The 27,611-nt window shown below is 44.8% G+C and overlaps 1 protein-coding gene and 1 pseudogene across 1 annotated transcript; one reads left to right on the plus strand and one right to left on the minus strand.

Annotated features, from left to right (window-relative positions):
• Positions 1 to 103: 103 nt before the first annotated feature.
• LOC125106371 (serine/arginine repetitive matrix protein 1-like) lies at positions 104 to 1,504 on the minus strand (annotated as a pseudogene).
• Positions 241 to 27,611, plus strand: RBM17 (RNA binding motif protein 17). Its single transcript, XM_047741261.1, has 12 exons — positions 241 to 397; positions 6,722 to 6,859; positions 11,040 to 11,156; positions 14,074 to 14,240; positions 16,159 to 16,256; positions 19,106 to 19,162; positions 20,548 to 20,689; positions 22,738 to 22,889; positions 23,955 to 24,028; positions 24,832 to 24,930; positions 26,006 to 26,078; positions 26,204 to 27,611. The coding sequence occupies exons 2-12, from the start codon at positions 6,737 to 6,739 to the stop codon at positions 26,305 to 26,307; spliced, it is 1,206 nt and encodes a 401-aa protein (XP_047597217.1). The 5' UTR covers positions 241 to 397; positions 6,722 to 6,736; the 3' UTR covers positions 26,308 to 27,611.

Consider the following 27,611-nt stretch of genomic DNA (forward strand, 5'->3'; position numbering starts at 1 on the left):
CCTATCAGAAAGCAGAGGACTCCCCAGGACGCTGTGTGCAGCCTGTGGACCTTTTCTCCTCTCCGCAGGCAGAAATTTCACAAACTCGGACCGCTGCGACCCCTTACGGCGGGAGAGAAGGAAGCCGGCGGAGGGGAGGTGCACTTCGGTCCTCCCGCCGGCAGGGGGCGCACGGCGGAGCGGCCCGCAGCGCAGGCGCAGGCGTGCCTCTCTCCCGGCCGCACGCGCTCCCTGACCCCGCGCCGCTGCGCGCCCTGCGGACTCGGCGTAGGGGTTGCCGCCGGTTCGGGTCTTGCGGTCGCGGGCTTACGCCGAGTGCGCCCAGCTCGCCCTGTCCGCGGCGCCTCGCCCCGGTGCGCCGCCGCGGCCCATGGGGAGAGTCGGCCGGGCGGGCCGGGTAAGTGGCTCTCCCCGCGGCGTCCGGACGGGCGGCCTGGCGGGGAGCCGGGGCGGGAGCGCCTCCCCGGGCGGCGCTGGACGCGAGGCCGCGGCTTTAGGCCGCGCAGTGAGGGGGCCGAGAGGTCCCGGGCCGGACGCCCCGGAACCGCCGAGCCCTTGGCCTCCGGAAGGCGGGCCCGCGGCCCCGGCGGCGGGCGACCCGCCGTGTTTCCCCTCGCGCTCGCCGCCGCCGCCTCCCTTTATGTGCCTCGGGTCACCGGGCCCTGGAGCTCTCCCGGTCCTCCTGTTCTTCCCTTTCCCGTCCGGGTGTTTCCTCGCTCCGACCCGAGCACGCTGCTTTGCTGCTTTCTTCTTTTCCCCTCTCCGTCGGTCCTGTTTTGAGAAAGTTGCCCGGGGCCTCGACCCTGGGCGCGGGGCTTGTATCACCTGTGGCCCAGCACGCTTGTGCCCACCCCCAGCGCCCGGGGAGCGGAGAGCAGGGAAGCGGCGGGACGGGGGACTCCGGCTGCTGACGTCTCTCTGAGACGCGGGTTCCCCTGGGCGGGCGATGGGAGGCGGAGCTCCGGCGGCCTCGGCCCCTGACCTTGTGAAGGCGGTGTCGCAGCCTCGACGCTCCGGCCGCAGGCTTGGTCCTGGGGCGTTTGCCCTGGCCCGGACCTTGTGCGCTGAGCAGCAGACGCGGGATGAGGAAGACTGGGTTCCTACTCTCCGGGGGTTTGGGCTCTGGGGAAACAGGCGTTGAGTAAGAACCCGTGCCCGGCTTGATCCGAGGCTTCCCGGAGGGGGTGATGCTTACCGCGGAGTCTGGGAGGTGTTTGGTTAGGTGCGCACGAGCGGGGAAAGGCTCGCTGCGGAGGACAGAAGTGTAAAGGTAGCCGGGGAGGAGCACCGTAGTGCATTCTGGAAACTGCAGGTGGGGTGCTTTCGAGGAGCGGCTAGTCGGGTGGGCTCGAGAGAAGGCCGTCAAGGGCAGACGCTGAAGGCCCTTATTGCTGGAGCCAGGCCTCCGGGTGGAAAGTCGCGTGTCCTGGAGAAGGGCCGGTGAGCACTGTGTCTCCTGGCGACACGTGGAGTTTTTAAAGGATGCACCTCAGTTTCCGCACATTTAGGGGATACAGGTCACTGCCATTTTCACCGTAATAGAGATATTTGAGGAATGGGGGGTAGTGCATTAGGAACTTAAGCAGAAGGTGCGTTTTAGAATTTTCTTAAGAGACGTGCGGCCTGCGGTACAGCTTAGAGCGAGTGGTTGTGAGACAGGAGTATGACAGGGTGGGATGGACTGTTATCAGCGGAAAGCTGTGCGACGGCGGAGTTCTGTGATGACTAAAGATCGCCTTTATGGAAAACAAGAACTGGGGCGGGGGGGGGGGGGGGGATTGTTGGTGTATTCCCAGCTGTGAATGTGCAGAATGCATTTCTTTTTTCCCGGTTTGTTTTAAGTTATCTTCAGGGAACATCCAGGGCTAGTAATCCCCTAAGGCCGACATAACAGTGGATGGTGGAGGATGGACTGTTACACACCCACATTCCAGGCGACTCTCTTGGACTTTGTTGCCAGACTCTCCAGCCTAAGAAGGGATGTAACCAGGGTGTCAGAGGTGGACGTACAGGGGGAAAATGTTTTTATTCTTTAAAAAGCCGTTGGAAGTTTTACACCTGGGCAGATTTCTTTCATTGCTTATTACCTATATTTTTTGTGAACATCAACATGCACTGCCCCGTAGTCCCCTTCCTTTTCCTTTCTGTCTGTACATACTTTCCCATGTTTTTTAGGCTTCATTTTTGCTGTATGTTACATGAGTATCTATTTAATGGTTTTTTAAAAAGGTCTCTTACCATGCTGCTGCTTTAGGTGCTCAGAACTCGGACTTCGACTCCGTGGTATGGTGGTGGTGGTTTTTCTCCCATTACGACGGTGTGCAACTTAAAATTTAGCACACTTATGTCAAATACCACTTGAAATAAGTTGTGTCCTTAAAAGGTCGATCTGAAGCTCTTATTGTTTGATAATGCCAATTAAGTAGGTGCACTTCTAACATTTAGAAAATATTTACAAAGTGCTTACAGTGTTCAAAGCATGGTGTTCAGCTGGAGATATAAAGATGAAGACAAAAACAGCCCTTTTAAGGGGCTTGAAACAGGGGAAGAGACAGGCATGTCACCCAGCAGGCAGCGTAACCTATGGGAGTTGCTCCGAGTGTGTTCAGGGGAAACACGCTGAGGACGAAGAGTTTATGTGGGGGTGGCAGTCACCGAAGGCTTCAGAGATCACGTGAGAGATGAGCTAGGTGGGCTGCTTCTGAGAGGACTCGATCCATGTTTTTTCTACTAGTTGCACGTTTAAAAAAATACTTTGCCAGCTTAGGTAGAATTTTATCAAGTCATCGTTCTTCGGTGTTTCTTCTTGGCAGAACCGTGTTTACTGTGTTTCTTCTTAAGGGAAAAAAAACCGGCGCGTCAAGAAAGATGCTTTGATCAAAGCCTGGTGTTACCATACAAAAGTAACAGGTATTTTAAAGTTCTAAAAGTCTTGGGTCCCTGTTTGTATCTGACCCTGGCTCGAAGTGTATCCAAACGTTAGCGCTGGTTTTTATTGCCTGGCACTAGGGTTCATGAAGTAAATGTGTTCCGCCGTCCAGCGTCTCAGCAGTCATTAGGTTAAGTTCATGCACGGGCAGTCTGTGAGTGCTTGGTACGTTTCCCTGACTGCAGTGGGAAGTGAACGAATCAACTCTGCGTATTAGAAGTGCTTCAAGCAGCTGAAATCAAAATGTGCCGCCTTTTAAGGAAATGACATTATGTGAAAGAATTAGCCCAGAATCAGCGGGGATGGGGGGGGGGGGGCATCAGGAAGCAGATGTTGACTCTTCTGGCAGATTCAGCGGTGCTGTAGCGTTACGGTACTGAAAAGCAGGCCGTCCGTGTGTGGATGGATAGAGTGTGTCATTGCTCAGATTAGTCCAGTTCCGTGGATCTGAAGTTCTGCTCCAGCGAGAAAAGCGAAGAAAGCTCTTCCTCATTTACTGTGATTAACAGATCTGATCTGTAAGCTCCGTGTTAGCAGAAAAGTGGCCGATGCTGGGAGATGACATCAGTTTCTAATATTTGAAGTGTGTTTTTTGAAAGTTTTGAGGACAGAAATGGAGGTTTAGATGAACATAAGATTCTGCTGCATAGTGATTTTCGAAGCCTGGGGAGGGAGGCGGATCAGATGGGATTGTCAGCAGAAGTGGAGTCGCGGGAAGTGTGGCCCCGTGGGACCTCATTAATTCAGCCGTGAAATCTTGGCTAAATACTGGATTCCTGGGTGGAAGAACTCTGGTGGAGGAACAGATCCTCTGTACTGTTTGACTTTCTTTTCGCCCCCAAATGTGCGGAAATAATTCCATGAAAGTTTACGCTTCCTGGTAGGGAGATGTGCTAGTGTCAGTTAGTCAGCAGCCTGTCCCCTCATGCCCTCTCCCCCGCTGCAGCTTCTCCCTCCTGTTTACCTAGTCTTTCGTTTGTGTGTGGTAAGTGTATGTCACACACCACTTGGGATTTGAACCATTTTAAGTGCGCGGGACTGTGGCAGTAGGTACGTACACACTGTACAGCCATTAGCACCGTCTGTCTCCGGACCTTTTGCCTGTCTCTACCTTTCTAGTGGGACCTCGGGCCTTGTGTCGTTTCACTGCTGATTCCCGTGGCTGCACAGACTTTACTTAATTACTAGTATCTCAGCAAATGTTTGTTTACTGAATTCCTACCCTGTGCCGGAAATCGGAGATGCAAAAATGGATAAGCTAATCTTTTCCCTTCATAGTTCAGTGGGTATTTGGTTAACCTATTTCCGTTGGCACAAACATATTTGTAAATAGCGTTTGTGATGAGGTTCTCAAGTTTTTTATGAAGAAGTATGGGGAGAAGTAGAGTTTGGGTTGCAAACAAAGTTTGGAATTTATCTTTGTTTGTAATTTCCCTGAAAGCTTCGTCGTTTATATTTGTTTCCCAGGATGTGTTTGTCTTCCCTCGCCTTTATGAAAATAAAGAAAGAGAAAACAAATGAACCCACAGTTTAACTAGGCTTTGGTTTAGTGACTAGTTGAATGAAGAGAGCCCAGACAGGTAGACTAGGTTGGATGAAAGGTGCATGTCGTTTTTGAAGTAGTTGGAGAACCACAGGAGCAAGCTGGACATTCAGCATTGTTTTTCTTTGCTTTGCTCAGAGTTCTTCAGATGAAATTTAAAGTGTAAGGATATGTATTTAGATAAGAACGATTCGTTTTGAATACCGTGTGGGCTCTGCAGAAGGTGCATGAAAGCCTCTGAAGTTCTCTGGTGCATTGCTCTTCTGCGCACTCGTGTTGGCCAGAGGTTCCTGGAAAGATGGCTTGGAAGGGGTTTGCAAATAGAGCATTACCTGTGCAGTGGCCTGCCTTCCTTTTCAGCTCTGTCTGGGTCAGACGTGGTCGTGGTCTGGGGAGAGAGCAGCGGACTCAGCAGACTGGATCCGGGTGTTCGTGGGGTTTACCAGAGTGTGGATTAAAACGGGTTCTGAAGTGGCTGCCAGGGGCTTTCCTTGCTGTTTCTTTATTGCCTCAGTGACTTCAGCTTACCGTGACAATGGGCTGCCAAGTTCCTGAGTAAAACGCTCACTCTGTCTGGCACTGCAGGCAGTGGGCATTTATTTCCCTGTTAGAGACGCTGTCTAGGAAATTCTTTGTTCGTGCCATCAGCCGAGCGGGTGAGTTGTCACGGAAGCCTACTGAGGAGAACATGCAAGCTCGCGGCGATTTGTAGGTGATTCATTAGAGCAGCCGGCCACCAGTACCCTGGGCTCTCCTTTATTCCCCTGTTTCTGTACTGCCTTGGGGGCCTTTCATTAGACATCAAACCTGAGAGCTTGTAGGTAGTCTGAGGTTGGAATATTAAGGAATAGAAGAAACCGAAAAGCAGCAGCCGTTGCCTGGGCCCTGACTTCCAGGTCAAGAGCTGCTCTGCTCAGACCCAGACCAGCCCCTCTGGGGGGTGGCGGGGGCTCATGTTGGTCGCCGCCCCACACAGAGTGGGACCAAGGTCGGCCGGGGTGTTGCGGTGGCCGGGTCTTAGAGGACGGAGAAGTAGTAAACGTGCCAGAGAGAAGTTTTTGCCCTGAGTCAGACACAACCGGGGAAGATTAAATACTTTCCCTCTCGTCTGTATCACCCTCTCTTTCTGAGAGACAGACACAGGCGAAACAGGATTTGTTTAACGCAGTTTCTATGGCAAAATGCTGTCTGGACCTGGGAACTGACAAGAGTTTTTGGAATGTGTCCATAAATCAGAAAGTACCTATGCTGAAAATTTTGCAATTTCGGGATTTCCGTGAAATTTTTTTTCTCTTTCCATCTGTGAGAAAGAGATTGATTTTTTTTTCTTTTTTTTTTTAATTTTGGGAAGTGGTCTCTGTTGTGGTTTCACCCAGAACATTGAGTTTTTTAAAAAGGTGACAGTAGGGATTTAGGTTGTGCTGTTCCCATGACTAGGTTTGAAATGGGTCTTCCCACCGTGACCTTGGGCACATTTATCGCGCAGAGTCCCAGTTCTGTAGGAGGCTCGGCTTTGATGCTGGCATCTAGTAGGCTTCTCCAGTAAGGCTGCCTGAGTGGGAACTCTGGCTTTTTCTGTTGTTGTCTTGCGTTCCTCTGATCAGCAAGGATATTATGTATGGATCACTTACTGTAGATTATTGATTATCTTAGTAATCAGTGTTCTCAGAGATTATAAACTTCAACTTGGTGGAATACGAGGAAGTCAGGGTGTTCATGATCTCTCTGCTCTCCTCAGTAATCATTCGGGATTTATGAAAGTACAGCATCCGTGATATCACATCATGTCATTTCTGTTTTTCTTTAAATTTCTAGGCATATGTTTAGGTTTCTTCTTTATAAAACACAGCTAATAGTGCTAAGTCAACCTGGTAGTGCACTGTTGTACATTTTCTACTTTTTGTTGAGACAAAAAAGAACTTTTAAAAATTGGATACATATAATTGACAATATGTAATTATTAATAATCGCTATATGCAGTAGTGCAGCATGATTTCACTCGTGAATTACTTGATCCTGCAAGTTTATTTGTAAACTAACACGCGGATCGGGCATTAGAAGGGGCAGTGGTTGGCAGCATCGGCGTCTTGGCTCCTGTTGCTGAAGTGCCGAAGCTTCCTGGACGAGCTGTTCTCACCCGGTACCCTTCACCTTTAAAATTCCATGATACTGAGTTATTTTAACATGGAAAGATGTGAAATCCTTCCTGTATTTTGCATTCTTTAAACCTCCTCTCCCTTGCCTTTCAGCATTAAACTGGAAAGATGTCCCTGTATGATGACCTGGGAGTGGAGACCAGTGATTCAAAAACGGAAGGCTGGTCCAAAAACTTCAAACTTCTACAGTCCCAGCTTCAGGTCAAGAAGGCGGCTCTGACGCAGGCCAAGGTAAGATGCCCCCACAGTGTGGGAGCAGAGATCTACAAAGCACGCTCCTCCTCAGGAGCACGGGCACTTCGGTTTCTCCTCTGCCTGTGTTTCAAATGCGGAGGGCAAACGAGTCTGCGGGGAGAGGCCCTGGGCACGGGGAAGTACGGAGTTTAAGGTGATTGTGCTTCTCCAGTCCTGGGAATAGAACTGTTTCAGGGAATCAGAATGAAGGAAAAGCAGGACTCTTTCCAGCAATGACACTGGTTTTCAGGCTTCAGTCAGTATGTCTGAGGTTGGCCGAAAATGTGGTTGAGATGTTGCTTCGTTAGCTGTGTTCCTGGGTCCGGGCCTAGGAGTCTGCTGTTGGTTGTAGACGGCGTGAAGGTGGCACGTGGAGGAGTGAGGCTGTGCAGGAATTCATGATCTGTTTGCATTAGTGACGGCTCAGACTGGTCTGAATGTGTCGGCATATGTATTCTGGGAGGAGTTGGTTTGTTCCTCTTGTATACATGTTGGGCACTGGTGACAGCTTTGAAACTGAATTTCCGACTGACATTGAAACTGACATTCCGAACACAGTTATCCCCTGAGTATTACACTTGTGGAACGAGAATGGTATCTGATTGCTTGTTTTTTAAGGCCCTTGTTTTAGGGCGTATAACCCCAGTGGAGGCTGTATCCCCCTGAAGGGGGTGAATATTGTCCTAATGGGGTGAAAACTGCTCTTTCTATGTGTGGAGCACAGACACACATTAGGTACGTGAGCAGATACATAGTACATCTGTGGTGAACTTTTATGGGCAGGGAAGAATGTATTACAAAGTTTCTTGAGGGGAAAGCAATAATGAAACAAGAAGTTAAGAAAACCTGCCTTAGAGATCTATTGAAATATTTACTGATAAAATGTTTGAATTTGGGGCTTCTGGGTGGCTCAGTTGGTTTAGCGACTGCCTTTGTCTCAGGAGGATTGAGTCCCGCCTCCGGCTCCCTGCTCAGCAGGCAGTCTGCTTCTCCTGCTGACCCTCTCCCCTCTCATTCTCTCACTCTCTCAAGTAAAGAAATAAAATCTTAAAAAAAAAAAAAAAAAAAAAAAGTTTGAATTTAGGGGACTTGCTTTAAATTAATCCACTATGGGGCAGGGAAGGTGAGGAGTCACCCAGAACGCAGTAGCTGGTGTCGCTAGGTCAGAGAGATGTAAGGATTCATGAACCTGTTCTCTTTACATTTTGTGTTTGGAATTTTACATCATAAACATTTTCTTAAGGTTCTGGAATTATTTTTCTTTTCCTTTACCACTTCCTCAGTCGGTGCTCGTATTGAAGTATTCTCGTGAGTGCTTAGCGCTATGGAAGGTTTTTAGGATCAGGATACCCACAGGTAAAGCAACAGTGTCTGAAAATTTTAGTTTGTTTGGTCAGCTCTCGTGATGAGGGTTTTTGTCTTTTTCATCTTCATCATGACGAGATGTACTTTTTTTTATGCCAGTATTTTTTTTTTTTTTAAGATTTTATTTATTTATCTGACAGAGAGAGATCACAAGCAGGCAGAGAGGCAGGCAGAGAGAGAGAGAGGGAAGCAGGCTCCCCGCTGAGCAGAGAGCCTGATGCGGGACTCGATCCCAGGACCCTGAGATCATGACCTGAGCCGAAGGCAGCGGCTTAACCCACTGAGCCACCCAGGCGCCCCTTTATGCCAGTATTTTTAAAGAGACAGAATTTTGTTGTTTTAAACTTTCACCCTATGTGAAGGGAAGATTAGCAAAGGAAGTCTTATTTTTCCCTTTAATTTTTTTAAATTGGTAAGTTTTTTAAATCTTTCTGAATTTCATGTAATTTTTACTCTGCCCACGAGATCTAGGAATAAGGTTTTATACCGTTTCATGTATCATTCTTCAAGGCCTGATACTCCCTTTTGTGAGATGGCACTGGCCGTAAGGAGCAATGTCACGCTTAAGGACGTAAATTCAGTTAGACTGAGTGGATGTAACTAGTGAACAGTCTTAGGTCAATGGGGAATAACAAAGCAGAAGAGAAGTCAGACTATACTGGGTGTACACAGATTAAAAACCGGGCTAATTCTTTAACTACCAGTGTAAATACTGTCAGCTTCAGAGATCACTTGCAGCCAAATTTTAAAAATCTAACCAATTTGTTTTCTCCTGCCCAGTGTAACTTCAGGACCACTTCTTTCTCCAGTCAGAGCGTGTTTACACCCTGCAGGTTAAAAACTAGCTTATATAGGGGCGTTCTGGGATCGAGTCCCGTATTGGGCTCCTTGCTCGGCGGGGAGCCTGCTTCTCCCCCTGCCTCTGCCTGCCACTCTGTCTGCTTGTGCTCTCTTTCTCTCTCTCTGACAAATAAATAAATAAAATCTTTAAAAAAAGAAAAAAAAAACTAGGTTATATAAAATACAGTTCAGAAAATAGATCCTTTCAAGAAATGTACTAAAAAATTTAATGAAATTTATTCATCACGTACCGATTACTTCCCTCACGTGAAAAAGTGTGAGATGCTGAGAAGCAGGAGTCTAGACTCGGACATCCTATGTAGCATCTGCCTCAGTTTAATTTGCGCCTGCCAGGTTTTCCCTTCTCCAGTAGAGTGACGTTAGCTACGAGGTTGTCTCTTGAGCTTTCAGATGGGTTTTGAAAAGATAGGTCAGAATAAAAACCAGCCTGTGAAATCATTTCTGCTAACTTTCTTACATCTTTTTGAGATTGCTGTGTGAATTCAGCATTTTGTTCTTCTCGAAGGGAAGTTAAGGTACGTTGCATTGATTCTCATAGCTTTAATTGACTAATAAATTACTCAGTACTAGGTTGGCTTAACCAAACCTGTAAAGATATTTGGTGGAGAAAATTTTACATAAAACCGGAAGATGGAGTTGTGCTCTCATCTGTGGGATGATAGAAGAGTACATGGTTCTGATCATCTCCCTCATTGTCCTCTCAACTATGGTATTTCGTTGGTGGATTTTGTGTTTAGTGATTGGATTAAGCTTGTTTCCTTAACATTATAAGCACTGGTAAATTCAAGAGGGATGGTGGTTTAGTTTGAGCCTTTTGTAGTAATAACAGTGAAAACCTATAACCCTTTAAATTGCACAGGGGGGTCAAAGCTTCGTAAGCACAAGACCAGATGGTCACTGCCCTGCCAGTCTGAGGTTCGAGATGCTGCCGGACAGCCCGACCCCACGGGCTGCAGCGCTGGGGCCAAACGGAGCCCAGCACCGCACCTGGGAGGCACTCGGTTTTCCAGAATTACAAGGCGTAGAGGAGTAAGTGAAACTAGACCGCCAGGAAGTTATCAGACTGGTCTAGAATGTGTGGCATTTTACAGGTGTCGGGAAAAAGAGGAGACAGAGGCTCTGCGCTGGGAAAGAATCTTTTCTAAATTGAGAGATTTAACAATCAAATGAGTTGTGGAACTTTGGTGTGATTTTGGTTCAAAATAAAATCAGCTATTTAAGTGTCATTTTAGGGGACAGTTTAGAAAACCTGAGTGTAAATTGGATGGGAAATGGTACAGGGGATTATTGATTTTACTAGGTGTGGTGGTAGTACTGTGCTTACATAAAAGAAAGTCTGTAGTTTGGGGAGGTTAAGGGAAAGTGTTGTGAGTCTCCAACTTCCTTTCAGATGGTTTAGTGCAAAATACCGTGTACGGTGAAGAAAATATGGAAACGTGGGAACAGTGGCTGCTGGGACATGAAGGAGGATTGTTCTCTTTTTAAAGTTTTTTCTGTGGGTTCGTAATAAAAGAGGTAGGAGTTTAGATTCAACTGGGAAGGGAAAACTCCTAATCCGCAAGTATCTTTTGCTGAGGATGTACAGACACACCTGTTCCTGGTGAAAGACTCCCACCACTCCGAGTGTGTTGTGCTGTTACAGACTTGCCCTCCTGTGCTCAGAGGGAAAATCAGTGTTAGAGCTTTCTTGTATATTATACATATGCAAATTTAAATAAAAGAAACCAAGCTTACTGTAAACCTTTTATAAAAATAGAGGAAATTTGTGTTAAAAAAAGGCTACAGTAATTGGTATGTGGCAATGGTAATAACTGAATTAAAAGGCTCTTGTTTTAAGATTGCTTTTCTCATATCTGGAGAAGGCTTGTTACAGAGACCACGAAGCTTTATTACAAACAGTATGAGTTTTAGTTTGAAGGTTCAGTGTCCTTTTGTTTTTCCGTGATTTTAGAGCCAGAGAACGAAACAGAGTACAGTACTCGCCCCAGTTATCGACCTAAAGCGAGGTGGCTCTTCAGACGACCGGCAGATCGTGGACACCCCCCCGCACGTCGCAGCTGGCCTGAAGGTGAGCCCTAACCCCCCCCACCCCCCAGTGGGCTCTGCTGTTTCACCTGCGTGTCCTCAGAGTACGGTCCCCCTCAGTGGGTCTTTGTAGGTTAGCCAGTGTCCTTTCCAACTGAATTTTAAAAATTAGTATTGAATGTAAAATAGTGCATCATAGAAAAATCAGAAACTGGAGAGATGCAGAAAGGAAAACAGTAGGACTTCACTCCTACCCTCTAGAAGTTAAAAACTTTATGTTTTGGAATAGCTTTCCATTCTCTGCCTCCTCTATCTACTGTTCTCTGACTTGCTTTTCTCACTCTATTTATGGTGACTGTCTGTGTTAAAAAGTACAGGACTGTATGATCATTTTAATGGATTCAGTGTACTTCCTCAGATGGGTATACTATAATTTATTTAGTTCATTTAAAGCTGGATATATGGGTTGTTTCTAATTTCTGCTATCAAAAAGGAATGTTAGTGCTTATCATCTTACGTGGATGAAAATAGAGAAAGGTTGAAATTCTGTCAACCGAACCTTGATTACCTTCAGCGATTGTACATCATCTTAAAAACAAAGAAACAGACATCGTCAGCTCTGTAAACAGGTTAGTGAGGATGGGGAGGATCTGGACAAAGATAACAGAGAACAAAGTTCAGATGACACAGAACGAGGGGTAAGTGAATTCAGCGTAGACTGTGGTTAAAATCACACCCACCGTCAGGGAACTTCCGTCCTTCCGCAGGTGGCAGTCAAGCAGTGTGACTGCAGGAGTGTGATGTGACTGCGCACACAAATGACTTGATGAAAAATGACCAAAAGGTTAATAAATAGAATATGCTATTATTGCTCTTTCTAGCAAGATCCTCTTCCCACCCTGCACCCCCACACCCATTAGAAACAATGCAAATGAATCTGAGACACAGTCCCAACTGCATGACCCCTCCTTCCTGTATTTAGTTTTAGTCCAGACTGTTCTGGGTTGGAATCTGCTCCCCTCATTTGCCTTTATCCTGAGCCTTCTGGGCCAGAAGAATGGGTGTTGGTCCTGCAGGCTGATCGTCTGTCGAGGAGGAAAGGGATCCCTCAGTGGAGATGTCAGCATTTTTACCCCACAGATTATCTACTTAATTTTCCCTGACTGCATCTCATCAAAAACTGGTTCACTGTCTTCTGTTAACTGTGTCTTGATTCTGTGATATCCCCACAGCATACAAGTGTTTTAGTTTCTCCAGCGTTGGGGTGTTAACGTTTAAATTTTTAAAAATTGGACAGATTTCGGGGCACCTGGGTGGCTCAGTGGGTTAAAGGCTCTGCCTTCAGCTCAGGTCATGATCCCAGGGTCCTGGGATCAAACCCCACGTCAGGCTCTCCGCTCAATGGGGACCTTGCTTCCTTCTCTCTCTCTGCCTGCTTTCTCTGCCTACTTGTGATCTCTGTCTGTCAAATAAATAAATAAAATCTTAAAAAAAAAAAATTGGACAGATCACTTTACTCTTGATAGCATTTCGAGATGATGGCTCATTGTTCCACTCAGCAGGATTTATGCAGTAAAAGTTGTTTACTTTCAGATTTTGAAATGACAAAGAATTAACCTTGATATTGACAATTAGTTTTGTCTGAAACTTTGTGGTGATAGTGTTATATAAATTGAATAGTTAATTGTTAGTTTCTGTCCTGTCTGAATAATAACTGAAAGGAAATCTTGTTCATGTGCCTCTGTGTTTTTTAAAATGTCTTTTATATGAATACATATTCGTAACTACGCCTTGGGAACCTTTCCTTAAATAGATTTGTGTAAACTTTCCACTGTTCAGGCCTGAAGCTGATTATAGCTGTTTTTCTCATATACTCATAGGACATCATGGTTCCTGATTTTTAGTTCTAAGGAAGCATTGAAATGCGTGTTTTACAATACACAACATCAGATGGAACCGTGTAATGCAGGAATGATGGGATTTAGATTTATTGATGGTGGACATAAGCTCTTTGTATCACATCAGTCTTGTGTTCAAATACAAAATACATTTTACGAACAACTGTCCTGCTTTGTGAGTGTGGGCAGTGTCCTTCCTGCAGGCGGTACAGGGTGAGCCCTCAGAGACCTTAGTCCCAGCCTGTGCTTGCGCAGGGTGTCTGTGGAGACCAGTTAAGGCATCTCATTCCCACAGATAACTGAGGAGGAGTTATGCTAAGAAAACTAAAATGAAAGTGTGGAGGTTTAGTCCCCGTTTTCAGGTCAGCTGTGCTTTCTCTACCTTTTGTTTTTCTGATTTCTTTAAGGCTACCTTTTTTCTCTCAAAGAGTAGCCTCAGTTTCTAAATATACAGAAAAATGCAAAATGATCTTAGTGGACCCTAAGAGAATGAATGATGAAGGGAATTCTGTCTACCTGTGCCAGACTCAGTTCCTGAAATGCAGCGCTCGGGGAAAGGGATGTGTATTCCAAAGGGCTTCAGAAAGCCTTTCTGCCTTTTATTGCGAATTCTGAATATATCATGTTTCCCTGTAAGCAGAATCTAAAATTAGTCTGTTAAATGACCACAAGGATGATTGTTATTCATGGATTATTTATTTAAGTTTTCAGAGAGACATATTAAAATAAAAATATTCATTGTTTATTATAAAGAGTCAAATGTATTGCTTGAAATTTTAGATGGTGGCAGCTTGTTTAGGAATTGCAACAAGATGCCCTAAGGTATTTATGGAATTAACACTAAACTGAGCTGGGAACTCTTGGTTCAGCTGCTACGTAGCTACCTACTGTGTGGCCGTGTCAGGTCACTAACCCTCCTTGGGCTTCTGTTTCCTTGTCTGTAAAACAAAGGAGGCAGATGGGTGGTCTGCAAAGCCCCTCCTAATGCTCGTATTCTTTGACTGTGAATAAAATTCTAAAACATGAGGATGATACATGGTCTGGCATCTTTACCTTCCTCAGGATCCTGTTCCCAGTGGATTTTCTGCAGGAGAAGTTTTGATTCCTTTAGCTGATGAATATGATCCCATGTTTCCTAATGATTATGAGAAAGTAGTGAAACGCCAAAGAGAGGAACGACAGAGACAGCGGGAGCTGGAAAGACAAAAAGAAATAGAAGAGAGAGAAAAGTAAGGCTCTGTTTGGATTCGAGGATTTTTTACATTGAAATATCATTGTGCTATTAATGAGTGAACCTTTGTGCTGCCTGTAAGGCTGAAGTTAGTTTTCCCGGTTGTTCTAAGCAGTCATCAGAAGGAATCAGTCTGTTTTTAAGATTTTGTACAAGCATACCTCATTTTATTGTGCTTTGCAGATGCAGTATTTTTTACAAATTAAAAGTTTGTGGTGGGGCACCTGGGTGGCTCATTTGGTTGAACATCCGACTCTTGCTTTTGGCGCAGGTCCCGATCTCAGGGTCCTGAGCGGGCGCCCTGCCTCCTGCTGCACGCTCAGCACGGAGCCTGCTTGAGGTTCTCCCACTCCCCCTCCCCCGCCAATAAATCGATCTTTAAAATGGCAGCTCTGTAGGAGCCAATCCATCAGCACCATTTTCTCTCTCTTTCTTTTTTAAAGATGACGTATTTGAGAGGGAGACTGCGTGTGGAAGTGGGAGGAGGGGCAGAGGGAGAGGAGGCTCAAGCAGTCTGTGCCGAGCGTGGAGCCTGACACCGGGCTCCGTCTCCTGACGCTGAGAGCGGGAGCCGGATGCTCCCCTGACTCAGCCTCCCAGGTGTCCCTCAGGGCCATTTTTCTAAGAGCATTTGCTCTCCTCATGTCTCTATTACTTGGTAATTCTCACAGTATTTCAGACTTTTCCACTATTAGATTGGTTATGGTGATATGATCAGTGATTATGACTTGCTGAAAGCTCAGAGGGTGGTTGGCCTTTTTTAGCAATATTTTTAATTAAGGTATATACTTTTTTTAAGGCTTAGTGCTATTACACACTTAACAGACTCCAGGATAGTGGAAACATAACTTTTCTATGCACTGGGAAACGAAACTCTGTTTGATTCCCTTTGTTACAATATTGGCCTTACTGTGGTGGTCTGGAGCCAAACCAGCCAAAGCGTGCCTGCCCTTACGTTCCAGTGTGAAAGCAAACACTAGAGCAGACTTCATGTTCAGATGCAGAAAACTTGGAAGTAGGGGCGCCTGGGTGGCTCAGTGGGTTAAGCCGCTGCCTTCGGCTCAGGTCATGATCCCAGGTCCTGGGTTCGAGCCCCACATCGGGCTTTCTGCTCAGCAGGGAGCCTGCTTCCTCCTCTCTCTCTGCCTGCCTCTCTGCTTACTTGTGATTTCTCTCTGTCAAATAAATAAATAAAATCTTTAAAAAAAAAAAAAAGAAAACTTGGAAGTAAACATTCTGGGTGAATTGTTAAATAAGTAACTTAGAAATCTGGAGTTGAATAATTGGACATTTTTCCTGTTCTTCTAGAATCATAACTATTTAAAATACTTGAAACATTATGGGCACCTGGCTGGCTGAGTTAGTAGAGCGTGCGATTCTTGGTCTCAGGGTCATGAGTTCAAGTCCCACGTTTGGCAGTAGAGCTTACTTTAAAAGATAAAATAAAATACTTAAAATGTTTCTTAAGTTTAACTAATTTTGAGCCAGATGGAATTTTGAAAAACGTATATATATCTTTTATTTATATTTTTTAAAGGTATGGGTAAAAAGGCTTTATTTGTAGTTCTTATTTTATAAATATTGAATGTTAATTATATTACATTTGTTGATATGCTTTAAATCCAAAGAGGTAAACATCAAGGAAACTTTTTTCTTGCTACTTACATCCATGTGTGTGTTAAATTTGTTCAGTTTAATCTTTTGGATTTTTCTCACTTTGCTCACTTCTACTAAATTTAGTCTTCAGCCAGTTATTTGCACATGTGCCTCCTTCCCAGCCCCCCAAATTAATAGTTTAGCGGGAGAGAGAGGGCTGGAGTATTTTCTAGCCAAGAGCAAGTCAAGGTGACATCCTTGGGTTCACATCTCTGAATTGGTTCCTCTGTAATGAATATTTGGTGCCTTTGTTATCGCAGGAGGCGTAAGGACAGACATGAAGCTAGTGGGTTTTCGAGGCGACCAGATCCAGATTCTGATGAAGATGAAGATTATGAGCGAGAGAGGCGGAAAAGAAGTAAGGCGTGAAACGTACATGTCACGTTTCAAACATGGTGACATTCTGCTGTTTGCTTTTCATGTTCAGCTTGGTAAATAGTTCAGCTGACATCGATTTGGGTAATTTCCTCTCTGGAATCCCAGCAGTCCGTGTTTGCCTAACAGTTTTAACCTACACCCTGTTTTCACTTTGTGCTTTGAGATCACTTTCTCACGTGTGTTGCTTGGAGATCTCGGTGTTACCTTAAGTACGTGCCAGTTTCCTTACCCACAGCAGCATCACACAGACCTCTTCTCTGTCGTCAGCTGTGTATCTCTTTAGCATGAACAGAGAGTCAAGGCACTCGTTTCCACAGTTTTTGCCACTAACATGCATGAATCGAAGGAAATCCCTTCCCTTCCCTGGACATTTGTTTCTTTCAGGGTCTGTGGAGAGCAGGGCGACAAGAATTTGAGCCAGGCGCTTCATACGGCCCCTTCCATCTCTAAAACTTCACAGGCAGAATTGTCCTTGTGTTAGAGCTGAGTTCTTCATGATCTCTCGATAGCTAAGTAGTGCTCATTCTTGAGAGAATGGATCGCTTCTAACATTAACTTCATTGTGTTTTAATTTCTGGGATTTCCTTGGTTTAGTTGATCAGTTTGGTGGACAGGTTGAGATTTATTTAAGTGAGGAATGTAAGTCTTCTGCTTGTCTACGGGATACCAGGTACTGGTCGAATAAGCACCTTCATAGATGACCTGCTTCATCACACAGCTCCTGGAGCTGTGATTATCCCCGTTTTGAAGGTGAGGAATCCAGAGCACAGAGGGAATTACTGCTGTTTAAATACAGGTCCGCTGTTCAGCTTATCCAAGGTCTTCATGTGCCTGCAAACCCACGTGGTCATCTTCAACATGGGACCTAAGAGTCGTGTTACCGTAAAAGTTGCGGCATATGTCCGTGTACATGAACGCGCTCGTATGACTAGCGGTTTGGCAAGCCTGGTCTTCCACAGGGTGCAGCCAATGCTGCGTTAGGGTTTAATGTAAAATTTAAGATACTGATTGAGTTGGAAAGGAACAAGTCTGTAGTAATTTAGAATTCTTAATCTCTCAGTGCAGATATGAATTTAATGTATTTATAGGAGGCTTACTATATGCAACCACAAAAATACAAGTTCAGAGATACAGAGAGAACAGATGGGCAGTTGCTAGAGATGGAGGTGGGAGGTAGGAAAAATGGGTAAAGGAGATGAACAGGTACAAGCTTCCAATTATAAAATAAATCATGAGAATGTAACGTACAACATGGTTGTAGTTAATAAAACTATATTGCGTGTTTCAGAGTTGTTAAGAGAGTAGATCTTAAAAGCCCTCATTATAAGAAAAAACATTTGTGACCGCGTATGATCAGTGTTAACTACACTTACTGTGGTCGCAGTGTACACAAACAGTAAGTCATTATGTTGTACGCCTGAAACAGGCCATATGTCAGTTATACCTCAATTTAAAAAAAACACATGCTGAGCACAGTCAGTCAGGTGCTATGTTGTCTTTCTAATGGAGAGGAGAGTTAACACTTGAGTGCGCTCTGTATGTCAGGCATTGTGTTAAACATTCCATATCCATTATCTTACCAACTAACAAATGTTAATTGACTTGTTTTAGAAGCCAGTGTATAGGTTGAATGTTTGTCTTAACCTTGCCAGCGTACAGATTGGCTGCCCTTTGGATAAGGAGCTGTGTTTTCTATATTAAGGACATTGTTTTTTTAATGTTAACAGGAGCCATACAGTCTAGTATTAGGAAAATAATGGCATTATAGCTGTTCTGCATGCTGCTGCTAACAGAGCGATATTCACATTTTAACCAGATTCATGGCAGATTTCCAGTAATCACCTGCATTTTTTTTTCACCTGCATTTTTTATACTGAACTCAGAGCTGATTTTTTTTCAGTATTAGTCAACCATCACCTGGGTCTTAGTGACAAGGTGAAAAAGAAATGATACGAGGTATTTCAGAAAGAACATGTTTTATTCAGGTTCCTGTTTTTTCATAAGTGTGTTGTCTAGTCCGGCCGCATTCTCCGCGACGCACGTATGCCGGCTTTAGAGGAGCTGCTTTTGTGAAACCGTACATAACGCTGGTGCCGCATGGTTTGTAATCAGTTCTTTTTAATTGACATTTTATTGTTTTGATCATTTCACTGGCTACTAAGTTGTAATACGCATGTTAGGGTTTGTATTGAATGAAAAATTCTTGGGTCTTCCATGCGTGTTCTCCAGTTGCTGGGTGGCAAGTGGGGTCTGTTTTGGTGGCTGTGTCGTCATTGTCCAGGAAACAGGAGCAGGAATGGCGACAGCCCAGGAGCCAGAAGCACCCACCTTTCCAAACAGGTGTTCAGCTGCAGTGGTTGACGCCCTGGAAGGAAGTGGGCGGGCTCGAGAGCATTGGTGCCATGGGCAACTGGGTTTTATTCTGGCTTTGCCCGTTATTCCTCGGAAGGAGTAAGGTCTATTAAACCTAAAGGAGATAACACCTGCGAAAACACTTCACAGGCAGCAGACTCTCAGGAGGGTTATGTTACTGGTTCCTAAGTAACTGCTCATTCTCTGGGCTGTGTCCTTTCACCTTGCTTTGACTCATTAACTGCATTCTGGGGCTCTTGAATGCCTGCTGTGAAAAATATAATTTTGTCTGCCTCTGTTTTGCCCATTTTCTGTGTTTTTAATCCCAGACTCAGAGATGAACTCGTAAATGTTAGCAGGAGGGACAAGGTGGCTGGTGTCCACTCCCCCGCCCCCCAGAAGGGATGTGGTACAGCACGGGGTGTGAGGCACCCGAGGGTCTCCTCCTCTAAAGGCGGCTTCATTCGTGTCTTGCAGGTATGGGCGGAGCTGCCATTGCGCCACCCACTTCTCTGGTAGAGAAGGACAAAGAGTGTACGTATCTGTTTCTTGTCCTTTGTTATTCGGACCCACATCTGGGGCCTGGTCAGGGGAAGTCTTAGCTGGAAGCAGCCGGATGTTCTGCACGTAAAGGGTGATGGCCTGAAAACCCATCCTCTGGCCCCACCATGGAGGCCAAGGGGGCGACCGCCCTTCACTCCTGTGCTTTAGAAGTTTTCACGCTAGGCTGAGGCTTGTGTTTTATGCAGTGAAATGCTTTGCTTTTCAGTAATTTATTTTATTTTCTCTAACACTTCATAGTTGGAGTCGGCTTAGAACAAATGTAGCTCAGTTTACGGTTTTCATACTCTTGGGGTTTGGAGGCTGCTAAATTCATGGCCTTCCACAAGGTGGCAGTGCCTTCCTCGGTTAGATTTTTTTGTAGTTCGGTTTCCTTACATGTGTTGTATGTATTTACTTAGATTGCCAAAACATGCTCACCTGCTGTTTCTTCTCCCAGTGATCCATTCTAGAATATTTGGGTTGGAATTGAACTTTGATACAGCATCTAGATCATTTTTGTATCTTTTGGATTGGACCACACCTAAACTATCCCAAGAAAATACAGTCATCCTAGTGCTTTTTTTTTTTTTAAGATATTATATATTTATTTGACAGAGATCACAGGTAGGCAGAGAGGCAGGCAGAGAGGGGCGAGGGGGAGCAGGCTCCCCGCTGAGCAGAGAGCCCGATGCAGGGCTCCATCCCAGGACCTTGAGATCATGACCTGAGCTGAAGGCAGAGGCTTTAACCCACTGAGCCACCCAGGCGCCCAGTCCTAGTGCTTTTTAATACCTGTTGCCCAATTTATGTTATCTTTTTAAAGAAAATAATTCAAAAGATGTTGTTAAATACCTTTTATGTGAAAACACCTGACAAACCATAAGCCCCAATAGAATCCCAGTCTGTGGGAGTAGAACCCAAGCATCTAGGTCTTTTTAAAGCCTCCCTGTTTAGTGCTCTGGCATTATGGTCCCTAATCACAAAGACCCTCGTTTACTAGGCTAACGAGGTAGGAAGAGTAGAATCTTAAGACCGGTACACAAAATGCTGTGAGCAGCAGAAGAGAGTTAGTTGGTTCTGCCTGGAACATAGAGAACATCTTAAAGTTTTAAGCCAGATTGTCATTTTAGAGCACTTTAAAAGGTGAATAACATTTCAGTAGGACGTTAAACTTTTTTTTGAGGAGATCAAAGCAGGTGGAGCAAAGCAGGAATCAGGAAGACCGTGTTCTGCCTCTGGCTTTTAAAAATGTCATGTAGTGGCTGTAAGATTGATTTGTTTTTTTCTTAACTCCTTGTAAGTAACTGACCTACATAAATTTAGTTCTGAACTCTTTTGTAGTATTTTGGTAAACCTGATTTATTTTTATTCAATAGTACCCCGAGATTTCCCTTATGAAGAGGATTCAAGACCTCGCTCCCAGTCTTCCAAAGCTGCTATCCCTCCTCCCGTATATGAGGAACAAGACAGACCCAGATCTCCGACCGGACCTGGCAACTCCTTCCTTGCCAACATGGGGTAATGGTTCTGAGTGCGCTCATCTCAGTAGCGTGAGGAGGAGACTCGGTGTGGAGTGTTACCAGCCTTGTCAGTAGACGCAGCTTTTGTTGGGGAATGAGGGCACTCCCCAGCTTATGGGGAGACACTGGTGTATTCGGTCGCACAGCGTCCTTCTTAAGAATCAGCACTCGAGTCCTGTGGAGGGTGTTCCGGCCTGACACTGGTAGGTTTGGGATCCAACAGTAAGCCTTCTGATGTAAGTTTTGAATGACTTCGATACAGTGTTAGAGTCTATAGGCAGAAACAGTTTCTGTGATAATTACTTATATTGATTTTTTTTTTTTAAAGATTTTATTTATTTATTTGACAGAGAGAAATCACAAGTAGGCAGAGAGGCAGGGTTAGGGTTAGCCCGATGTGGGGCTTGAACCCAGGACCTGGGATCATGACCTGAGCCGAAGGCAGTGGCTTAACCCACTGAGCCACCCAGGCGCCCCACTTACATTGATTTTTATAACATTTGCGAAGAAAGTAGCTCTTACAAATTAGAGCTGACATATGCTACATCCAAAGGGCGAATGGCATTTTTTTCTTGATAAAATGAGCCATTTGCTTTAAGATCATGATTCTGCAGTTTGGGTTTAAAACACTTAGTCATTCTGACTGTAATTAAAATTTGTTTGCCGGCATATAAAATTCAGTTTTAAGGTTGACTTTCTGGTGGGGCTTGAGGATTTGTTTTTTGTTTTTTGGGTTTTTTTGACCCCCACTGGATTTGGCCTGCGTTTTGGTTTAAAGAATGTTTTACAGTGTTGCCTCTGTGTGTCTCATGCTATGAGCTGTCAGTGAGGCGACATGACACTAAGGCCTCCACTCTGCCTCTGACAGGGCTGCTGTGACTGCAGCAGTGACCCTGAGTGCCTGTGCTCTGACTCGGAGAGCCCCTGGAGAGAGGGCCAGGCCGTGGGAGTAGGCGGCTGGGCCTCACGCCCTGCAAGAGAGTTTTCAGTATTTGGTCTTGCTGGGATCCATCTCCTCGACCCATGCTGCTTTCTGTGGGTAATTGGTGCTTATTAAATTACTTGAAGATGAATGCACTTCCTCGGTCACAGTAGTCTCCTCTACAAGCAGCGTAGATGGAGAATATGTCCACTCTGGCCCTAGGATGTGTGTTGAATGGGGGACAGATATGAAGCTGGTTTTTGTTCTGCTGAATTCCTTTTGAACAGGGATTAAGTATACCTTATACCCCAGGAAGGTAGAGGGTGGCGTAGCTCAGCTGTCCTCAGGCTTCTCTGCTCTAGGTTGGCTTGTTCAAGTGGAATTTGTAAGGGAAACAATGAGGTGATGCTGTTACTTGAAGCAGGGTTTTATGATTCAAGCCTTAAATAGCAGTGGTCACTGGGGGCCCCCACAGAAACCCGTGAAGCACCTCCAAGTGCAGTTTGGATGCTGAGTACTAAAGAAAGAGCTGTGGCCTGGGAATTGAGTTGTAGGTTCCAGTTTTGCTTGACCGTTAGCACCTCTGAAAGAATTTCTAAGTTAGGTGTCTTGCTTTGCTCCTAGTCAGCCTTAAGCTGGTCAGCTAATCTGGGCCTCAATATATTTTTCCATCTGTTAAATGGATGATCTCTAAGAGTTCTTTTGGAGCTGTCATTGGAAACTCTTTTGTACTATCTAGAAAAATGCGGTGCTCTACATAATGTGAAAGCACACTTGTAAGTAAACCATGGTCGGAAACTGTAGAGCAGGACTGACTCTGGGGCATGCAGGACATGCAGTGTTTTCTCACAGGGTGTGAGAGAACCTCGTAGGAAATGGGCATTTCCCTTAGCTCCGAGACGGTCTTGGGATATCCAGGATTTCAGCATTGTTTTTTCCATTTTTTTCATCCTGAACATCCCTGCAGCTCCTAGCGAATGACCTGTTGGTAATTCTGTGTGACCACATTGAAGCCCATGTGGGGTTTATGCTTTCTTTTTAGAAGGCAGTTGCTGTGATGTGAAACTGGTTTATGCTGTAACTGGTGACTTCAAGTCCAAGAGCTCCTCCTCTTTCCCTTCCAGTGGCACAGTAGCACATAAAATCATGCAGAAGTATGGCTTCCGGGAAGGCCAGGGTCTTGGAAAGCACGAGCAGGGACTGAGCACGGCACTGTCAGTGGAGAAGACAAGCAAGCGAGGAGGCAAGATCATTGTGGGTGATGCCACAGAGAAAGGTGGGTCTCCTCCACAGGCCGCCTTCCATGTGTGGGAGCAGGGGGCGGGGCGGGCCAGCTCCAGAGGACGGCCCTCTCTGGAGTCCACAAGAATTCGGGATTATGGTGCATACCAGTTCTGTGTTGTGGACACAGACCCTCCAGAGGCTCATCTGTTTGTTTAGAACAGACCTAGAGATAGGAAGGTTCAGGGGAGAAAAGATGAGAGACTGGCAGAAAATAAACAGCACTCAGAGAAGTGATTTCATGCTGATTTGTACTAGGCAGAGACCTTGTTAAACTGGTGAAGTCCTAGTTAGTTTTTAGGTCATGAAAGAGCCACATATAGTTCGTCCATCCTGTTAGAGTTCTTTACTTTTTTCCCCTGCCCTTTCATTTTAAGTGTGATTTCTCATTTTCTTACAGATCCATCACTCTGTGAGATGTAATGTTATTTCACAGTCTGTTGCTAGATGATGCCTTCCCCAAGTAGCACTTGGTGTCTTATTTTCATTTGATTATTCTGTTCTGTGCTGAGGGCATATTGGAATGAGACAAACATAACTTCACATTTTGAGCAGAATTGAGTTTATTTTGGCGGTGTTAGTTTAGCTCCCTTTCCCTAAAGAAAGAAGAAAACTGTACTGGCAGCCCTGTCAACACGCAGTCTGAGGAAGACGTCAGCAATCGCCCTGATTTTGGGCGCGGTGAGTTAGCCAGTGGCTGGCCAGTCCGCTGCTTGTTAGGTTGGACTAGTGACCTGTGGCCACACTGCATGTGCCACTGTTCTGATCCGTAAGGTTTGTGGTCTGTGCTGTCAGCTACATGAACTGAGGAGGTGAACGAAGCAAAAATCACAGATTAGAGATACTAAAACTTGTAGAAATACGGCAAAAACCTGTACCAAAGCGGAGCAGATATTTTCATCACACAGAAGGCTACATTTTTGCTCAGAGACTGATTGCATAAAAGCTTATAGATGACTCTGAGGACATAAATAGTGGGAAGTACTCTTGAAATTAAATTAGTCATCGTAACTTGGACTCGATGTTCTAACACGCCTACATCTTAAATGTTTTGCTACAGATGCGTCCAAGAAGTCAGATTCAAATCCATTAACTGAAATACTTAAGTGTCCTACCAAAGTGGTCCTCCTAAGGGTAAGAAGCAGAATGGAAACCAGTTTTTCCACCTTGATTTTAGCGTGTCTCTCCACCCCGGGCTATCTGTGGGCTATCTGTGCGTGCTTTCCACCCTACTGATAACGGTGACAGTTAAAGAAAGCCGAAAATGATTTGTTGTGCAAATGATCCTTCTGGATAGACTCCATTAATTAAGATTGATGTTTCAGATTCCTTTTTCACTAATGTTGTTTTTTTGCTAAATACAGTATTTAAGACCACAGTGAGTAATTGCTTTAAAATATTTGAAATTGTTACAAGTTCACTTGGTGACTCTTTGAAGCCTAATGTATGTGTGTGTCTTTATGTTGTGTTTCTCAAAAGATTTACTTATTTCACTTGTTATTTTACAACATAAATGTATTCATGCACTTATGCTCCTTATTCACACCTGAAACACACTTACTTTTGCCTCGAGCAGTAGGTAAGCCGTGTTCAAGTTGGGCATCTGTCCGTGTAGGACACTCTTTCTCAACTTATACTGAAAGTAGCACATAAGCTTAGAAAAATTTTTTTCAGTTAAATGAGTAAATGGAGTAAGAGTGTACATCTCTGTACTCTGTTACGTGCCATGAGGTCATAATTTGCTTTAATTCAGCATGTTAAAAAACGTAAATACATATTTTCATTTTGTTAAGCAATACCAATTTTTGCATACTACAAGTATGAAAATTTTCATCGTGTCGTTTGGGATTGAGAACATTTGCCATCGTGAAAGAAAGTTATTCATCTCATTTATGTATTTGTAAATTATACTTGAACTAACTCATTTTTGTTCATAGAACATGGTTGGTGCAGGAGAGGTAGATGAAGACTTGGAAGCGGAAACCAAGGAAGAGTGTGAAAAATATGGCAAAGTTGGAAAATGTGTGATATTTGAAGTAAGAGGGTTTTCTTTTGATGTTTGTAACCCAAGTTGTAACTGACAGATTACCACACATTTTCAGCAAGTAGAGACAAGGTGTGCTGTGAGTGTGTTGTTAGGACCTGAAGGTGACAGATGTTCCTTAGTTACCCTTCTCTTACAGGGTTATAACAATTTTAAACATAACGACAAGAAGGACTTCAAATTTTTTTGGTGAAGAAATAAAATGTTTCATTTTATGATTGAGGTTTAATTTGGTGATTCAGGATTGTCATGTGCACAATAGTTCAGTTAGTTGGACCTGCCTTGGGTTTCTTTCACTGGGCAAGTGTATATTTAGTGCCTCCCACATGCATTTGGGAGGCAGGAAACGTGGGCTGTGCTCTCAGTGGTGTGTTCAGTTGAAGAAACAACGAAACACGCACATGTAAAAATAGGGTATGTGCGGTTGCTAGACTCTGTAGTAGTCACTATAAATACAGGAGTCGAGGAAAGGACTTGGTCACAAAAAATAGAGCAGTCAGATGTGGGCTGAGCTTGAAACCCATGGGTAGGATTTGGATAGGAGGAAGAGGTGTCCCGGTGGGGTCACAGCTTCTGGGAGCCTAAGGAGGGCTCCTGAGTGGCATGGTTGGGGGTGCTGGGAACGAACGGGGGGCCGGGGGGGTGCTGCTTGGAGAGCCCGGCAGGGGAATTTGAGTGAATGCGGGAGGCCGTTTGGACACAGATCTTTTCATTACGTTTCGGATCCTGCTCCGGCCACTCTCTCGTTTCACATTCTGTCCGATGACCGCATCATCTGTTGAGGTGTCGCTGGTGTAGGACCGCATCAGGGTCAGAGAGCGCCCCGCTTACTGAGCTCTGCATTGCTTGCACCTAAGACAGTGCCTCTCCTAGACAGATACTCAGAAAAACAACAGACGGTAACGGAGTTTTTGATGAAAAACAAATCGTACTTACAAATCCTTGGTGTTAGACTTGTGTGATGGTAAATGCAGTACTTCCCAGACAAGGACCGGCTAAGGAAGGAAGCACGTTCAGCTACGTGTCCGTTGGTAACTTCACCTGTTACACTGTCATTTCTTTCTCAGATTCCTGGTGCCCCTGATGATGAAGCAGTACGGATATTTTTAGAATTTGAGAGGGTTGAATCAGCAATTAAAGGTAAGTGGCGCACTGAGTGTCAAGAATAAGAGAATGCAATTTGTGGTCTTGAGCCTAAGAACACACTCTTGCGATGCCTCACAGGACGCCTGTACTAACGGACGCTCTCTCTGTTTGTCTTTTAGCTGTTGTTGATCTGAATGGGAGGTATTTTGGTGGACGGGTGGTAAAAGCATGTTTCTACAATTTGGATAAGTTCAGGGTCTTGGATTTGGCGGAGCAAGTCTGATTTTAAGAACTAGAGCGCGAGTCATCTCCAACGATCCTTAAATGACCTGCAGGCTGAGCAGAGAAAGAAAAGGCGTTAGCCGGCCTGGGTGGCTGCTGCATACAGAGACTCTTGGAAGGACTTCTAAGATACATGTCGATTGAACCCTTTTTTATTTTGTGGTTTTTTAAATATAGTATAAAAATCCTTAAAAAAAAAAAAACAGTCTGTGTGCCTCTCTGGTTGTTTTCTCTTTTTTTATTACCACTTCTGAGGTGACTACGGTTTTTTGCTAGGATTTCACGAGAACTCTCAAATGCTTCAGTGGTACAGCATTTCTTGCACTAAAAAATCTAGAAAGTTTTGGGATATGGGGTTGTATTGTCATCCTTTGCTTTTCTTTCATTTTTGATGCATTTTAATAAAACCTGCAAGTTATTAAACTGTAGCTTCATAAATTCTATAATAAAGCATCATCTTGGCAGTCTGCCAAAGGTGAAAATGTTTGCTTTCTCTAACAGAGAAGTTCTCATTGACTCCAGTCATAGAAAACTCTTTGTGACGTGAGCTAAGGTTGAAGAATTGCAAACCTGCCATGACTGTTTGGATAAATCCTCTTTGGTGAGGTTAGACTGTGGAGTATGTGGTGGGTGTAGGGGTAGATGGGTGTAAAAACCATGATCTAGCACTTGTTTTCAGAGACTCTCCTATCGTCTCAGTGGATGTCGGAAATGATGTGTTGATTCTAGAATTCACAGGTACGTTGTAAACGTGTGTCCAGTTGTATTTTGTGGCTCCTTGAGGCTCCTTGAGGGTCACGTGTCTACTGGCAAAATTCGCAACGACGTTAGTTCTCATATGTAATTTTGAATTTATAAAATGTTGCCACATAGGCTACTTAACCTGTACTGCCAGTTGATAGAATTCTGGAATTGTGAAAAATTGTACCTTTGAAGTGTGGTGGTATATATGGCTTAAAAATGCAGCAGAACCACAAAAAACAAAACCAAACCAAACCGATGACTATACTTGGTACTGAGGTTCACTGCCAGCACAGGACGTGTGTCCAGAATATGTTGTGCCTGTGTTCTGTTCCTTGCTTGCCCATGTACCGCGTGCGACTTTCCCGGAGCAGCGGCTGGAAAGTACGCGTCTGTGTTGTCTCTAGGCGATTACCACAGGGAAGTGTGTTGTGACCCTGTGGAGGGAAAAGCACTCAACAATTCTTTGCATCCATGGTTTGGAGACATAAGGACTATTCTGACCCTTTTTAAAAAAGGATTTGCTCATGTTTTTATTTAACATAAATAAAAAAATAACATTTT

The sequence above is a fragment of the Lutra lutra genome, chromosome 8, assembly GCF_902655055.1.
Source record: "Lutra lutra chromosome 8, mLutLut1.2, whole genome shotgun sequence".
NCBI classification, from domain to species: Eukaryota; Metazoa; Chordata; class Mammalia; order Carnivora; family Mustelidae; genus Lutra; species Lutra lutra.

Coding starts and splice junctions, on each gene's coding strand:
- RBM17 (XM_047741261.1), top strand. CDS start 6,737: ATGTCCCTGTATGATGACCTGGGAGTGGAGACCAGTGATTCAAAAACG. Junction 20,690..22,737: donor TCCTTCCTTGCCAACATGGG/GTAATGGTTCTG, acceptor TTTCCCTTCCAG/TGGCACAGTAGCACATAAAA. Junction 24,029..24,831: donor CCAAAGTGGTCCTCCTAAGG/GTAAGAAGCAGA, acceptor TTTTGTTCATAG/AACATGGTTGGTGCAGGAGA.